This window comes from Ornithodoros turicata, unplaced genomic scaffold (assembly GCF_037126465.1).
Source record: "Ornithodoros turicata isolate Travis unplaced genomic scaffold, ASM3712646v1 Chromosome54, whole genome shotgun sequence".
Classification (NCBI taxonomy): Eukaryota; Metazoa; Arthropoda; class Arachnida; order Ixodida; family Argasidae; genus Ornithodoros; species Ornithodoros turicata.
The window spans coordinates 458,034-474,403 of NW_026999382.1; the positions used below are offsets into that span (position 1 = coordinate 458,034).

At 45.2% G+C, this 16,370-nt stretch overlaps 1 protein-coding gene and 1 non-coding gene across 3 annotated transcripts in view; one reads left to right on the plus strand and one right to left on the minus strand.

The window, feature by feature from the left end:
• LOC135374358 (5'-AMP-activated protein kinase subunit gamma-1-like) overlaps positions 1-16,370 on the minus strand; it is a 398,802-nt gene that overhangs the window by 361,732 nt on the left and 20,700 nt on the right. The window contains exon 1 of one of the 2 annotated variants that reach the window (XM_064607349.1): positions 6,685-7,139. The exons of the other annotated variant lie outside the window; for it this stretch is intronic. Coding sequence (XP_064463419.1) covers positions 6,685-6,714 — 30 coding nt within the window. The 5' untranslated portion in view covers positions 6,715-7,139. Of the gene's footprint in view, positions 1-6,684; positions 7,140-16,370 lie in introns of those variants that run through there. 2 annotated transcript variants of the gene reach the window in all.
• On the plus strand, positions 7,705-7,779 carry Trnav-aac (transfer RNA valine (anticodon AAC)). The gene has a single exon. It is a non-coding gene; the product is annotated as a tRNA-Val (tRNA).

The following is a 16,370-nucleotide window of genomic DNA, read 5'->3' on the forward strand; positions in this document are numbered from 1 at the left end:
CCTTTATGGTCACTTTGGCGTTTACAGACCTAAAATAACTTCAGCCATTTTCTCAGGAAAAGCATTCAAATGCACCTCACTTTTAGACGCGCTCCATGTGTTTAGCAACACCTAACGTGATAATGCCTCCAAATTCGACGAAAATATTTTGTGAGAGATGGTTTCTGTGGAATGTGGAATGACCCACCGGTCTTCGGTATAATGAAAGAAGCCGTACCTCCTTGCGGCGACATTTGACGATTTTTTTTGGGTAGTAAAATAATTCAACGGAGCACAAAGCATGTACAGATTCCATGAGTTGTCCTCTACGCACATTTGACAGACTAAGTTTTCATCTTGCTACATCCCGCTGTCATTACAAATACATTGCTTGTTGAACGTCACCTGACGTACGGCCAGAACAGAATTTGTCGCGTTCACCGCGCAACAACAAGGCAGTGGAGTCAGACCGCGTGTGACTGATTAGAGACGGCAGTTTGCGATGTCTGTAGACCATAACCGAAAAAAAAAGAAGAAAGAATTGGAACTTACCAGATTCCCCAAGTTACTCTGACAAATTTGCCTAAAAAGCAACGAGTTCAGTTAAAAGTTCCCGGAAAAAGTAGCCTAACGAGTTACCCCCAACACTGATTATAACACGTTCGTAATACGGGAAATACACGCATACGTATTCCTATAGAAAACACCAACGCACATGCAACATGTATTTCGGAACGTAAATTTCCTGCGCTATTACACAGTGGCCGTCTACACACAATTTGCCTCTAATAGCATTTTTTTTCCAAAAGGTGAGCACCTGGTTTGCAAAGGTTTGCACCAGACTGTGGAGCCTTGGAGATGAACACAAGGTGCTGCAATAGATTTCACCGCCAATCACCACAAAAAAAAAAAAAGAAAATCACTCTATAGGATTGTGCGCCAGGATTGTAGGACACTGTGCGGAAGGATTAGACCTTCCATCCCCATAGAGGTCAACAACAACCATAGCCTTCGTCAGACCTAAAAAAAAGGACCTCAACCTTATACTTTGCGACTTCATATGTCACCAGGTGTGATTGTGACAAAGCGAGCGACAAAAAATGGAACAGTACAAATGTGTAATTACAGGGGGGATATATTTATTAGAACAAAGAAAAAAAAAAGAAGGGGAGTGAGTGGGAAGGGAATGAAGGTCCAGGTTGCCATCGTTGTCAGTGCATACTAGAGCCGAACAGTGACAATGGTTAGTGTGAAGGCCTATAGAAGTATTACTCTCTATGAGTAGCCAATACACGTTTTTGCGTATTATAGTACTAATACATATACTTTTTCAATCTCGTATTATAATACGTAATGCTAATTACAAAGTATTACAGTAATACTATTATAATACTTTGTTGGACACCTCACTACTAACGAAACAATTCCGAAAGAATCTATAATGGCTTGCCCCCAAAGTAAGCTTCACTTTTCTTCTCTATGCAAGGAGGATCCTTCTCCAAACACTTTCACCGAGAAACGTACGTGCACCGGAGAAGAACGTTAACCCCGGTATCTTTTTATGTTCGTACCATCGCTCATGCAGTCTTTGTCGAGCTTGAGAAAAGCACAAATAAAATTCTGCACAGATGGTCCGAGGAGTACAGCTCTCAACACAACTATATTTTTCTCTCTCAGAGGACATTACTCAAACGAGTTCCAAGTCTGTTACGCAGATGGGGGATAATCGTCTATTCCCCTGGTTAGCTTTTATCGTGACACGTGAAACAGACGGATGGCTTAAGAGGGGATACCAGCCGCTCCGTTTCGCCGACTCTCGGCACGAGATGGCGCCGGGGTCTAGACAGCCACCAGATGGCGCTAGAGGCGATGGGTGCCGTAACCAGTACCGTTGTGCAGGAAGTGCGCAATACACCGCTGGGGCATGTAGTTCCAACAACACGCGGGACCTTGTTGCATTTGTTCGGATCGACAAGAATGTACGGCTAATCTCCTAAGAAAAGAGGGGTTCTTGAAGGAAATACAGTGAAATGTGAAGAGCGAAAATCAAAAATCGGTAATGAAGCTCAAATGTATCATTGGACAAGCTACCGTACAAAACAAACCGGGTGAAAATCCGTCGAATATTAACCGAGATTAAGGACGAAACGTGCTCCATAGAAAATACATGGGGCCTTTGGAGCTGGTATCCCCTCTTAAGTTGTAACACACAATTAGGGTTCAAATCCGTTTTTACAATCCCGAAATTTGTAAATGTGGATTCCGGGGGGGTTTACAGAATGTGTGTTGATACGTTTTGCTCCGTCTATCCCTCCAGAGTAACTGCAAATCAGCCAGGTCTAGTTTCCTGGAGAGGCCATTTTCACTTTCAAATCAATGCACAGCGTGAACGGAGGATAGTCGAAATAAAATTCAAACTGCTAGGTCTATTCGACTTTTAATGAGGAGCTTCCGTGCATAGTCTTTGAAGCCAGATGCTCCTAACCGTTTGAATAGACGTCTGGCTGTTTGCAAACAATCAACGTCACAACTTGTACTTGACGAGATGTCCGCCAGATGTCGCGACCCTTCGTTGGCAAAACAAAGCCGTGCACGTGCGTTGTATTAGTATTGGTGGTTGGTTCCGATGAAGGATGCCACTGCGCGAAGGAGATACCAAGGAAAGCTTGATGTGCGAAGCAGACGCTAGTGATAAGAGAAGAATTGGAAAGAGATTAGAAAGTTTTAGTAGATCGTAAGCTATCGCGTTTGCGTACGTAAGAGATAGCGTTGGTAGTTACGCGCAAAACATCCGCAACAAACCGACCAGGCTATCCCTTACGTACGCAAAGGCGCACTCAAACCCCCTGCAACCTTACCTCACCTCACGAAAATATCAACGTGCGCTCGGTTTAATAATAATAATTGGGGGTTTACGTCGCGAGACAACTGAGATCATGAGCGGTTGGTTGCTTTTGCCCACCTGAGGGTTCGTCTAAGCAACTTTTACCCTGCCACCAAGTTGCTGGCGGCCGGGTTCGAACCCGCAATTTCGGAATCACAAGGCGAACACGCTATCGACTGAGCCACCGGGGCCGCTTAATTGGTTTCCCGAGCCTTTCCCAACCGCGTGATATACGGGTGTCAAGTGGCGCGGCGTTTTTGTATTTCGTCTATTTAAGCTTTGAACAAAAAGAGAGATATTTTGTGCCGCAGATGAAAAGAATTCCGGTGATTTTGTTGCTTGTTTGTGACACTTTTCGATGGCTGGGCTGTTTTGTCAGCATGTGTCGTGGACGACGGTTCCGATTAGGACATCTTTCGCGGAAGGAACGGTTGAAAACAAAGGACACAAGTGCGCCACCAACCAGTGGTTGTCAGGAAAGCTCATCTTGATTATCCTACAACGAGAGACAATTCATGTTCTGAGGCTGGAACACATATAGAAAGGCCAAATACATACAAGCCTCAGATGCCTAAGAAATTAATGATGAAAGGTTAGCCAGCTCTAGGACAGCCTGCTAAACTGCTAGCCAGCCTGGCTAACCTTTTAATTGACTTCCATCTTTGATCATTGATTATCCTAGTTTTGGGACGCCGGGATCCGCACAGACACTAAGCGGGCTACGCAAATAGGTTTTTATTTAGCCTTGGAGAGCCTCAGGTTAGAAGAGATATGCAGTCCAGGCAACTCCAGTTAACATTGTCTATGGAGAACTAATACAAATAATCACCTTACGAGAGAGTTCTTTTCGTTAGGCAAAATGTTATTTTTCGTAACCAGACCGCAGTTAATGAAGCTGGCGAAAAAGGTCTCTACATCATCCAGGTCTCTTTTTTAACGAAAGGAAAGTTAGGTAGCAAGCGAGCCGGTGGTGACGACCCATGACTTGAAAACCCGAGACGAGGTAGGGACGATAACAGACAAACACAAACACGGTCTCAAACTCAGCCTCTTTTTTTAGTCCACTTTTTAGTGACAAAAGAAAGATGGTGGAGGCAAGCTGGTATGAACTCATTGTGAACTGATTACTTTTTAAATTTAAACTTAATTAGTTTTATATTTTACTTTAAACCTATACGAACGCTGTTCTCGGACAAACCAAGCCGGCTCAAGATTCCAAATGTTTCGTTCAAAAATGCCTTCCGCTTGCTTATCAAGGTCGGTGAAAAATGTTTTCCATTACATCAGCGAAGGAGACAAATCATAATAGCGGATGTTGCAAAACACTCACATCGCACCGCCCATCGATAAACCCAAGCAAGCTGATGAAACAGACTTCCTTACCTCAGGAGGACTTGGACGACATACATAAAAACCGTTATTGTGCGTGTTGTCCAAGTTCCCCTCAGGTTCATAGAAATGTTTCAGCTCATTTCTACGTTCTTTTCGCGGATTTCGTTTCCGGAAATCCTCTAAAACTTGGGCGTCGGACGTCGAATTTTTCTAGTCTTAGTCCTTTATTTTCTAGTAGCCCTTTTTAGTCCAACTACTCTAGTCCTCCAGATTTGCGGCAGATTTGCTGTTGTTTCAGCTTCGAGTGAAATATTTCACTTTTGTTCCAAACCTAAGCACGGGGGTTTGTAGAAAATGGCAAGGGCACCCCCTGTATGAGGTGCACTAGTAAATAAGAGTGGGGTGGGGTTGCATAGATCACTGTCAGGAACAACTTTATTGTGAGATGATGGATGGGAACGCCAGTGGCGATACTCATTGCTGGTGGTGATGCGGGGAATGAAATAAGGATCCAAGTCTCCAGAAAAGTGAAGAGAGCGGCAGAGCGTTGGTGGACTGGATGTGGCCAGGGAGCAATTTTGTGAGAGAGGGGGTTCATAGTGCGGGCAATGGAGAAGAATGTGCTACTAGATCTACGCAGTGACAGCATTAGGGAAAGTCAACTTGTCTCAAGCGGTATCGCCACTGCGCTGTAAAATCCACATCGAGGCGCATTCGATCAACTAGTGCGGTATCTTTACGAGATGTATGTCGAGGCACGCGGAGAGCGAGCGCTCAATCAACTCTGCTCAGCAGTCCTTTGGCTGAAGCCAGGGGAGTCACGAGACGTCGACGTACGGAACGACAACCTCCTCTCAGCAGCGAACTGTCACGAGGTGTCGTCAAATGGCTTCGAAAGTAACTTGTTGTATGATGTCAACCATCCCAGCTCAATAGCTTACGTAGGTCTTGGAGAGTTTGGGCTCCAATAGTGATGGTATATGACCTTTTATCGCTCGATATAGTATCTTTGTTCCCTGCTTCGATTTTCTTACGGAACGTTCCATGTTCTGCACTTCTCGGCTGTCCAGGAAAGAGGACACCGAATGTCTGCCTGTGTGATCAGCGGAACAAAACAGCCCCAAGCTGTAACTGCGCACAGAAGTGCTCGCTCAAAAAATGCTAACAATCTATGAATACAGCAATTCTTCGAGGTATTTAAAAGTCGGCAAGCCACTTCATACAAAGCAATAGCCGAGTGATTATAAGAAAATGTGTTTGTCCCAGGTGGTGGTGAAAGGACTCGGCACGACTGACGGGGAATGTGCGTCTGAGGAAAGCCCAGGATTCGAACCTCCGACTCTCGACGTGACATGGCAAGTATGGTGCTCGATGCTACACGTGCAACCCGAAGCTCGTGACCTCAGCCTTTTCAAGTGGCAACGTTTCGTACATGACTCTTATAACATAATGCTATCGTTGATCGTATCGTATCGTATGATCCCGTTCCTATTTTTCGGTTACAGATGCGAATCGCCGGTATGTACCGTAATAATAAGCTTCCTTCTGGATGGGGCCGAGAACTTCTCAAACTGTCTCGTGTGCACATAAAGAGTTGACGAAAGTTATACGAAAAGTATTTTTTTTTTTTTCGGAAAGCAGAGGGTATTTACCTTTTCGGGAACTTTTACCGCGCACGTTACTTGCGGCAGCGCTCAGCTCTCTCACCATTGTTTCGTTTTGTGTATGAGAGTTCCGTCAGGACAGACGATATTATCCACCATTACGACTTTTTTTTTTTTTCTTGCGCGACTAAGCATTTTCTTTATCCGCCTACTTGCTCGCATTTCTTTCGTTCACACGAATTACAGTGGTACTTATACCGCCACAAATATTTTCTCGCTGTTTTCAGTATTTCATATTTTTGCGGGTATATAATATCTTGCGGAGGCGGATCCACTCTCGTGGCGGAATTTCCAACGCTGTCCATCTGGATGGATGAAAGTAAACGCCGTGAAAGCATTACGCCGTAACTTCAGCATGACATACACTATAAACTGCAACATAGAGTAACTCAATACTTATTAACTAGCTGTTGTCAAAAGTATTACTAGACTTATTACGACTTGTTTTCAAATTTCGAGCAACTGAGCTTCCCGTTTGTTAGTGCTAGGTGGACAGTTTCACTTTGCCGCAGCACAAATGTTGCGCTACATAAAACATATTGCTACGTATAAAAAATATATATATATATATATATATATATATATTTTTTTTTTTTAACGGAGTTCTCGAAGGTTTGTTTGCGAGGCCCCTCCCCTTGAATCCTGCACAGTATATTTGAAAGCATTTCACTGCGATTTAAATCGCGGATGATTTTAGTTGAAACCACTGCTATAAGTAACAGAAGCATTCGTACCCACGACGCTCCCCACATATCGTAAACAACGTGTGGCGCGGACGAATACGCTTAACTGTGAATCCAGCTGATTAAAGGGGGACACCCTCACCTTGCTAGGTATATCCTGAGCGGCAATCATAATGCCTCCTCCAAAAGCGCTTGCAGCAACACTGTCAACACAGAACCGCGTATTTTAAACACAGCTGATGTCGTTGGCACACAAAAAGCGACAACACCGCACCGTACGACACTACCACTTCCTCGCAGTACGTCCTGCAGGACTTTGCCACGTACTCCTTGGAGGGAATCTTCCTTTGCACCACTTAAAACAACCTCCACGGCACAACACTTGGAACGCAAATTCCAGAGAAATAGGAATCACTTGGGATAAGGGTTGTTGACAAAACTACGCGTTTAATGTCGAACACAGCTTTAAAAATTCAAAGAGCGAATGCGACTGAGTTGAATTTGAAACAACCGAACGGACGGTCATTGCTCTTACGCGCGCCAAACGAGCGAGAAAAACGAAATATATGCTGAGTCGTTTGAATCATCCGAAGCCACCACGCGAACATCCTCATCTGAACGCAAACCACGTAACGGGATTCGCACCACAACAACAACAACAAAAGAAGAAACGTCTAGCGCCACCTATCCGAGCGCGGACGAGCCGAGAATCAAACACGTTCACCACTCTCTTTCCATCTAGCGTATTTTATTGTGCTACGGTGTAGCATTCCTGCAACAAAGGTGCTGGCATTCTTCCATTCTTTACTGCGCTTCTTTTTCTTTCTTTTTGTTGTTGTTTTGTTCTCTTGTCGAGTGTTGGCACTGTGATTACCTTACTCACCACGGGAGAGCGCTACCGGGTCGGTCGAACAAGTTATCAATCTGTGGCTTCCGACGCGCATCCGTGCGATGTCCACACCGAGCAAATGTTCAGTTTAACATGAGGGCGTTCGCTCAGCAAGGTGTGGAGGGTGTCAGGACGAGGTATCTCGAAAGGGGCACAAACGTCCTGTTAAAACAAGGAAATTCTTGCAAATGAGCCGACCGAAGACAGCAATGTCTCGTGACCTGCAAGTTGTTCTCAGACAGTTTGTGGTAACTGAAGACAACAAACGCAGATGTATTTGTGGTGTAGTGATTATCACATCCGCCTAACACGAGCGGAAGGTCCCAGGTTCGATCCCTGGCATATATACGTATAAGCTGTTGCCATTCGTCCCAGTGGCTTCCTCTGAATTTCGTATATCTGGGGGTGTTGGGCTTCGCAAGCGGGTATATTTACACGCTTTTGAGTAAGTATTGGGCAATCACACAAAATTTTAGGGGGTTATCGTCATACCTGAGTAGTAAGTAATGCATTGTAATAGTTAATAGTTAAAGTAATGCATTCCATTAAAAATTACCAGAAAAAGTTACTCATTAATGGAATGCATTACTTTAACTTATGTAATTTGTAATGTAATTTAATTACATTTGGCAGTAATTTTAATGACACTACTCGTTACTTTTACAAAGGAATCGAGTGTGTGTTCTCTGTTGGAACTTGACAGAAGGAGAGTTGCCGACTTGCGAGTTAAAAGAATTCCAACGCCCACTTTGAACGGTCACGCACGCAATCGATACAGAATAAAATATATATTGTTTTTACAACGTAGTGTTGTCTGACAATGAATTCGCACGTCCTCAATATCGTTCGGATTAAACTCGCAGTAATGACTTTACAATGTCAGTATTTTTACGTAGTAATTGTAATGTAATTTTATTACGTTCCAATTGCAATAATGAGTAATGTAATTTAATTAAATTCTAAACGGAGTAATGAGTAATGTAATTTAGTTACATTTTAGAAGTAATTTACCCAGGTATGGTTATCGTCCAGATATTGGGGCTGTTAGTGGGGTGTAGGCGATAAATCCCACACGGGGAGACGGGACGGGAAAAGCCGTCAACAGCGCAGTTTTGGGCGGTTATTGTGGCTTCTCGGATTCCGTACATGCTCGGTCAATCAGGAGGTCAACGGAAGTTGCGTGACGTCCTTGTTTTCTTCCCAGCCGGAGAGCATTGACGGCGTGACTGGAAGGTATGTCGCAGCGGGGCTCGCCGGAAATAAATGTCACTGCTGCTTACATTACAAAGCGTCGTATTCAAACGACTTTATGGTCCGACATTGGAATAAAATTCGGGAGTGCAGGTAAGTAGTGTCAGGAATGTGAAAGCTAAACAACGTTCACGAGAAAATAATGCGCTATCGGCACAGTGAGTGGCGTCTGTTCCGTTCATTTCGCAAAAGCTCACATGGAAGAACGGAAACGTTCGCTGTCGTTCAACATCTTGTCCCATGCGGTCTCAGGACGCTTTGGAGAGTCGCGTGCGGAGGCGTTATAGCAGGTACGGCATGCATGCGCGCGGTTCCGCACATCTCTACCGCCCTTTAACGGTCGCACCATGACACAAAAGAAAAAAAATCAAGCCACCTTTTTTGTTTCTTAGAAATACATGTTTAGCGAATCTACCACATGAAAACTGCGCTTGAAGATTTCTGATGACAAATGCAGGTCACGTCGATAGTACAGACAAACTTGAAGCCAAGGCTTCCGAGTCTTCGTTGTAAAGGACGAACTGCGCTTACTGATAACTTGAACCTGTCTCAGCTTTTTAAATGGAACCATCACTACCACCATCAACAGAAGCTACAGCAGCTGAAATGGAGTTAAATATCACGAATAGGCTAGGCACGAAGATGCATCTAATAATGCAACGTGACCTATAATCAGCTGTTACTTGTCCGGTTCCCCTCGAGTGAAGTCAAGATTTTTTTCCAGTCCTGTATATTGTAATAGCTTTCGTGCAAATATATATATATATATATATATATATATGCAGGGTGTCCCAGCTAAATGCGAAGAGATTTTTTAAATATATATATGTAATATCACTTTTTTCAAGATGAAGTCAATTGCAATATAGCATGTTCCGTAAAGGGCACTCATTAAAGGGCGCCAGCAAACTCCTAAGGCAATTAACTTTTAATAACAAACTTTTTAATTATAAAAGGTACGAAGTTGTCCCAATGCGAACATGTGGTCTCTTCGGTCACCTGATACCGCAGCCGTTTTCAAAATCCGTCCGATAGATCGTCCGCAAAAAAATCGTAAAAGAACACCATATTTTTCTTTATTTTGTTGATTGCGCATCTCCAGAGACGCGTCTTCCCTTCACTCCCAATGTGAGAGGGTGAAGGAGCGCAGTGCCGCCTCATGCGTCGAAGACGAGCTTTAACTTGCGGAAATAAAACAGGAACGAGTGTATCGGGTGACGCTATCGGAACTGCCCTTATCTTAGGTTGCATTTTCCCTTTTCTTTTAATCTCTTTCCAGGATGCAAGGGGCGATAGTGTGCTCATTAACCCTCTCACATTTGGGGTGAAGGAAAGACGCGTCTCAGAAGATGCGCAATGAACAAAATACAGAAAAAATTGTGTTACTTTACGAATTTTTTGCAGACGATCCAAGGTATATCTAAACTGGTAGCGAAAACTAGCGAAAATACCAAATCAGACCCATCGGCAAGGCCACCAGCAAGAGGCGCGAGCGATCCTGGGTGTTGACAGTAGAGGTACGGTTGTAAACAGAAAAACTTTGCAACATGGGCGTCGCTTGTGTGTATACTAATAGGTTATTCATAATTTCAATGTAGAAAAAACTTTCTGTTGCCCCGCTCGTGCACATATACGAGATCATCTACCACTCAGTACATTTCCGTATCCTGCTCCTTTGCGCATGTGTCACAGTTGGGGGGGTGTTTATCCGTGCGTCTCTGTATCCGTACCGTGTGTCCGTGCATTGTAATACGGAGTTCGGACACTCTTTGGGTCAAACAGGAAGCGACGTTCACATCTCCGTGCTGTAGACCAAGATTAACACGTGTGAACAGGTGAATACAATGCATCCCCTGTTGCTGGGCCCGCGAAAAAAAAAAGATTTCGTCATGGGACGAGCGGCCATGATAGTGTGAGTGTTAGCAGGAACAAACTGTGCACCAACGATGTCGTGTTTTGTTGCAATGGACCTATAACGGCCACTCATTGAATAAATGCAAATGTCTAATCACTAGGCGTACGTATAGCTCTGGGTGAGAAATGGGCCTTATGTGAGCCTTCCTAATTTCTGTATGGTCATCACGATGCCTTTCTGTTTGGAGTTGTCAAAATCTGTGATAACCGTATGTATTTGGAATTGATATGATTCATTAAACCTGATATGCTTTATTTTTCTGTGTTCTCGTCTGGTATTGTTGACTGGGCGCGGAAAAGGGAATACAGAGCAAGTGAAGTGGGCCAATGTAAACGTGCATGGCTAATTATGTACTAATTATTATTCATACTAGTGACGTCATCTCTGACGTCATTTATTTACAATCGTAGTAGTCCGCGCAACGGATGGATGGCGCTGACCGTCTCAATCATGGCGTCATTCTGAAGACACAGGGGCCTATGGGAGTTGCGCTACCTGTTTAAATATACCTTGGACGATCTATGGAACGGATTTTTGTTCTGAAAACGGCTACGGTATCAGGGACAGAAGAGACCGGATGTTCGCATTGGGACAACTTCGTAGTTTTTATAATTAAAAAGTTAATTAGGACATTGCCTTCGGAGTGTGCTGGGTGCCCTCTTAATGAGTGGCGTTTAGCATATGGTACATTGCGATTGATTTCATGTCGAAAAAAGTGACATATATATTTTTAAGATATCTGTTCGCATTTAGATGGGACACCCTGTATATTTATACAAAAATACTATTTTAAGTGAGTAAAGCCTGATGAAATCTTCAAGATGTAGAGAGTATTAATATTATATGACGAAATGGATCGAACATATGAACAGTGGTATAAAATACTGGCCGTCAGATCTTACAGCACTGCTGTCTGATAAAGAAATATTGACACCAACGTCGCTGCTCAAATACACTGCTCTGCTCTGCAACGGCGACGCCTTTGTTTAGTTGTATGCACAGTTGTCCTGCTGAGATTCAGGATACGTAAGCGAAGTGGCTTGAAGCTTCCATATCCCGTAGTTACCGCATTAAGAAGTATAACGAAGACGTCACTCGTTTCTTGCATATGTAATTAACCTCAGTGCGCCGCGCTGTGATAGCGCATTTAGCAGCTCGTCGTACACAGCAACCTAATAAGCAGTTTGCACGTACCCCTCAAGGTGCACTCATGTTACTTTTTGCAAACACTTCACTGCTGCACGTACGGTAATTTACGTTTAAAAAATCTCAATCATCTCAGCAATCCGCTACAGTGAGCCGTAGAACCGACGTCGAAACACGTCAATTCCAAGCTTCCGCTACGTCATTTCCGCGGGAAGTTGAAAACCACGAAGCTAGCCCGTTCGCAGGCATAGGAATCGTATGTTTCACATGAGATTATCCTGACACGCGTTGCCCGTAGGCGTTAATTCGCCTTTTCTTCCGCAATAAAGTTGTTTTTAGTACATCTACTGAATTCTACTGAATTTTCTGGTGCCGATCTCCTGAATTTCCGCTTAGGTGACCTGGCAAAACTGTTCACAACGGCAGCATTGCACAGAGCAGACACAGGATAGTACAGAGCTCAAACGCAGCAGAATTGCATGACAACAACTTTATTTTGGCTTTGGAGAGTGGGGAGGTTCATCGCCACAGGCGATACTCTACCCCATTGCTGGTGGGAAAGTGGGGAATAAAATAACGAGCCCCTTCACAATAACGATCCAAGTCCGATGGTGTCCAGAAATGTCAGAAGAGATTTGAGCGCAGAGCGTTGCTGGGCTGGATTAGGCCAGGGACCAAGCAATTTCGATAGGGAGAAGGGGCGAGAGTCCAGCTGACGAAGAGACTCGGAGAGTGTGGTTCGGGAAGGCTGGTAGTGGGAGCAATGAAGAAGAATATGCTCCAGATCCTCAAGAACACCACAGTGGCAGCAGGTGGGAGAGTTAACTTGTCTCAAGCGGTAATGCCACTGAGCTGTAAAGGCCACATCGAGGCGCATTCGGTGGATTAATGCAGCATCTTGACGAGAGGTGTTTCGTGGCATGCGGAAAGCGAGCGTTGGATCAACTCTGCTCAACATAGAGGGGGGAAGAATGTCGGTTGTCCATTGGCGGGAAGCCAGGGGTGTCACTAGGCGTCGGAGAATTGAACGGCGGTCTCCTCTCAGCAGAACAATACTGGTCCGTTTCCGATATGAGAGTGCTGCTTCTGCGGCGCTGTCTGCATGCTCGTTCCCCACGACACCACAATGGGCTGGAACCCACTGGAGAACTAGCCAGTGGCCTGCTGCGTAGATAGTGTGGTAAGCCATTAACACATCTGTGACTACGGGTGCGGATGGGCCTCGTATGCCGGAATTTTCAATTGCTTGAAGTGCAGATTTGGAGTCTGTGAAGACTGCCCATTCCCACGGTGTAAAATCAGTGATGTGTTGTAGAAAGAAAAGGATGGCATAGAGTTCCGCAGCTGTGGGGGAGGTTGGATGTGAAAGGCGTCTTCCGTGCACTACGCCTGCGGATGGTATAACCACGGTCCATTGATACTCAAATACTGAGTATCAAAGGACCGTGGTATGACGAATGCTGAGGCGGACTTGTTGTTTCGGGATGCGTCATCGGTATATGCTGCCGTAAACGTAGAAAACTTCTCGTCTACCAGAGCATGAAAGTGGGCTCGGAGGACTTGGGGGGGGACCTGATCTCTTCTTTCCAGAAGATTTGGAAGGCGTACAAAAGTGGGCGGTATCGGTAGAGACCAGGGGGCTTCCGGCGGTATAGTGTCCTTAGTTATGAAGCCAGTGAGAGTCTGGCGTGTCCTCTGCGCTACTCGATAGAAGTCGCTTTCAGGAGTTTGGAGTTTTCTGGCGCAAAATTCGCTTTCAGGGCGGTATCGAATGTTCCTGAAGGGCGTGTGGCGGGGAATGTGAGCACGCAAACGGAGGAAGTGCCGAGCCGTTTCACGTTCACGGAGAACCTCAATCGGGAGCTCACCAGCTTCAGCCAGTACTTGCCGTGTTTCAGCCATTCTTGGAACTCCGAGGCATCGAGGAAGGCTTCGAGCAAACAGGGACCGAAGTGTATTTAATGAAGTTGTTGATATCCTGTGCAGAATAGGAAGGCTGTAAAGCACAGTCGCCCTCACCAATGCCGCGTGAACCGCGAGCAGGGAACGCTGATCACAGCCCCATCCTGAGCCAGAAAGATGTTGAAATGCGGGGAGCCATCGCTGCACTTTAGTTTCAAGGTGTTTAAAGGAGCATGGAAAGGAAATTTGAATGGCTGAGAACAGTTTTTAATTTGTCAAGCAGTGTGTAAAAATCACTCTCGTAAAATATTTCGGCTGAACAATGTTTTGTTACAGCGCAATTCGATTTATAAAATCGCTTCCGTGGCGGGAGGATCGCGCGCTCCAGCCACAAGCCACTCCCCATTGACTGTGACGTCAAACGTTAAAAGTGCTCTCATTCGCTACGGAAAATTCGTCTGCTCCGGACACGGCATCGCTGCACTTTAGTTTCAAGGTGTTTAAAGGAGCATGGAAAGGAAATTTGAATGGCTGAGAACAGTTTTTAATTTGTCAAGCAGTGTGTAAAAATCACTCTCGTAAAATATTTCGGCTGAACAATGTTTTGTTACAGCGCAATTCGATTTATAAAATCGCTTCCGTGGCGGGAGGATCGCGCGCTCCAGCCACAAGCCACTCCCCATTGACTGTGACGTCAAACGTTAAAAGTGCTCTCATTCGCTACGGAAAATTCGTCTGCTCCGGACACGGCATCGCTGCACTTTAGTTTCAAGGTGTTTAAAGGAGCATGGAAAGGAAATTTGAATGGCTGAGAACAGTTTTTAATTTGTCAAGCAGTGTGTAAAAATCACTCTCGTAAAATATTTCGGCTGAACAATGTTTTGTTACAGCGCAATTCGATTTATAAAATCGCTTCCGTGGCGGGAGGATCGCGCGCTCCAGCCACAAGCCACTCCCCATTGACTGTGACGTCAAACGTTAAAAGTGCTCTCATTCGCTACGGAAAATTCGTCTGCTCCGGACACGGCATCGCTGCACTTTAGTTTCAAGGTGTTTAAAGGAGCATGGAAAGGAAATTTGAATGGCTGAGAACAGTTTTTAATTTGTCAAGCAGTGTGTAAAAATCACTCTCGTAAAATATTTCGGCTGAACAATGTTTTGTTACAGCGCAATTCGATTTATAAAATCGCTTCCGTGGCGGGAGGATCGCGCGCTCCAGCCACAAGCCACTCCCCATTGACTGTGACGTCAAACGTTAAAAGTGCTCTCATTCGCTACGGAAAATTCGTCTGCTCCGGACACGGCATCGCTGCACTTTAGTTTCAAGGTGTTTAAAGGAGCATGGAAAGGAAATTTGAATGGCTGAGAACAGTTTTTAATTTGTCAAGCAGTGTGTAAAAATCACTCTCGTAAAATATTTCGGCTGAACAATGTTTTGTTACAGCGCAATTCGATTTATAAAATCGCTTCCGTGGCGGGAGGATCGCGCGCTCCAGCCACAAGCCACTCCCCATTGACTGTGACGTCAAACGTTAAAAGTGCTCTCATTCGCTACGGAAAATTCGTCTGCTCCGGACACGGCATCGCTGCACTTTAGTTTCAAGGTGTTTAAAGGAGCATGGAAAGGAAATTTGAATGGCTGAGAACAGTTTTTAATTTGTCAAGCAGTGTGTAAAAATCACTCTCGTAAAATATTTCGGCTGAACAATGTTTTGTTACAGCGCAATTCGATTTATAAAATCGCTTCCGTGGCGGGAGGATCGCGCGCTCCAGCCACAAGCCACTCCCCATTGACTGTGACGTCAAACGTTAAAAGTGCTCTCATTCGCTACGGAAAATTCGTCTGCTCCGGACACGGCATCGCTGCACTTTAGTTTCAAGGTGTTTAATATGCCGAGCCCAGCGCAGGTCCGAGTCGATTACCACGCCAAGGAAGCGGTGGAAGCCTACCGGCTCAAGCTTCTTTGTACCAAGCCAAAGAGGGAAATTGGCCATAGCTTTGCGCGTGAAAGGGAGCTCGACACACTTTTCGGGTGAAAGGTCCATCCCAAGATGCGCGAGGTACGTATTTAAAGCGAGCTGCAGGCGGCGCTGTATGGCTGGGCGTGATTTTCCCAACTGTCCAAAGGGCGACGTCATCTGCATACACGGAAAACGACACTTTACGAGGAATTACTGATTGTAGGCCGGCCATCACCACGTTAAAGAGTGTCGGGCTGAGAATGCTTCCTTGGGGGACTCCTTGTGGAACAGGGTGCTGAGAGCTTTGACCTTGGGACGTACAGACGGCGACAGTTCAGTCCGTAAGGAAGTCTTGGAGCCAGATGAAGAGCCGACCGGATACCCCAAACGAGCGCAAGGCGTGCAGCACACAAATTGCATATAAGCAAATATACATGTTTGCTTTTCGTTAACTTGTACGCTACTGTGTTCTCTGAGGCGGCTGTGGTCAGACAGGTCGGCGTGTGATTTCGAGGTGAAATTTCCCATACGTGTTCAAGCGCGGGCAAGGAGCGATGCAAGACGCAGACTGCAGCGAGCTATGCAGCCCAAAATCACACCTGAACCTCAACTCCAGGCAAATAAGTCCTCCCTTTATCTTCCATTAAAATTGCCCCCAACTCCGAAGAACGTGTCACCTTATTAACCACCACCTTATCGTGTCAACGTGTCGTGTGAGCTTATGTATGACATTCGACCTCAACACTTGAACTTCCCGAGAAAG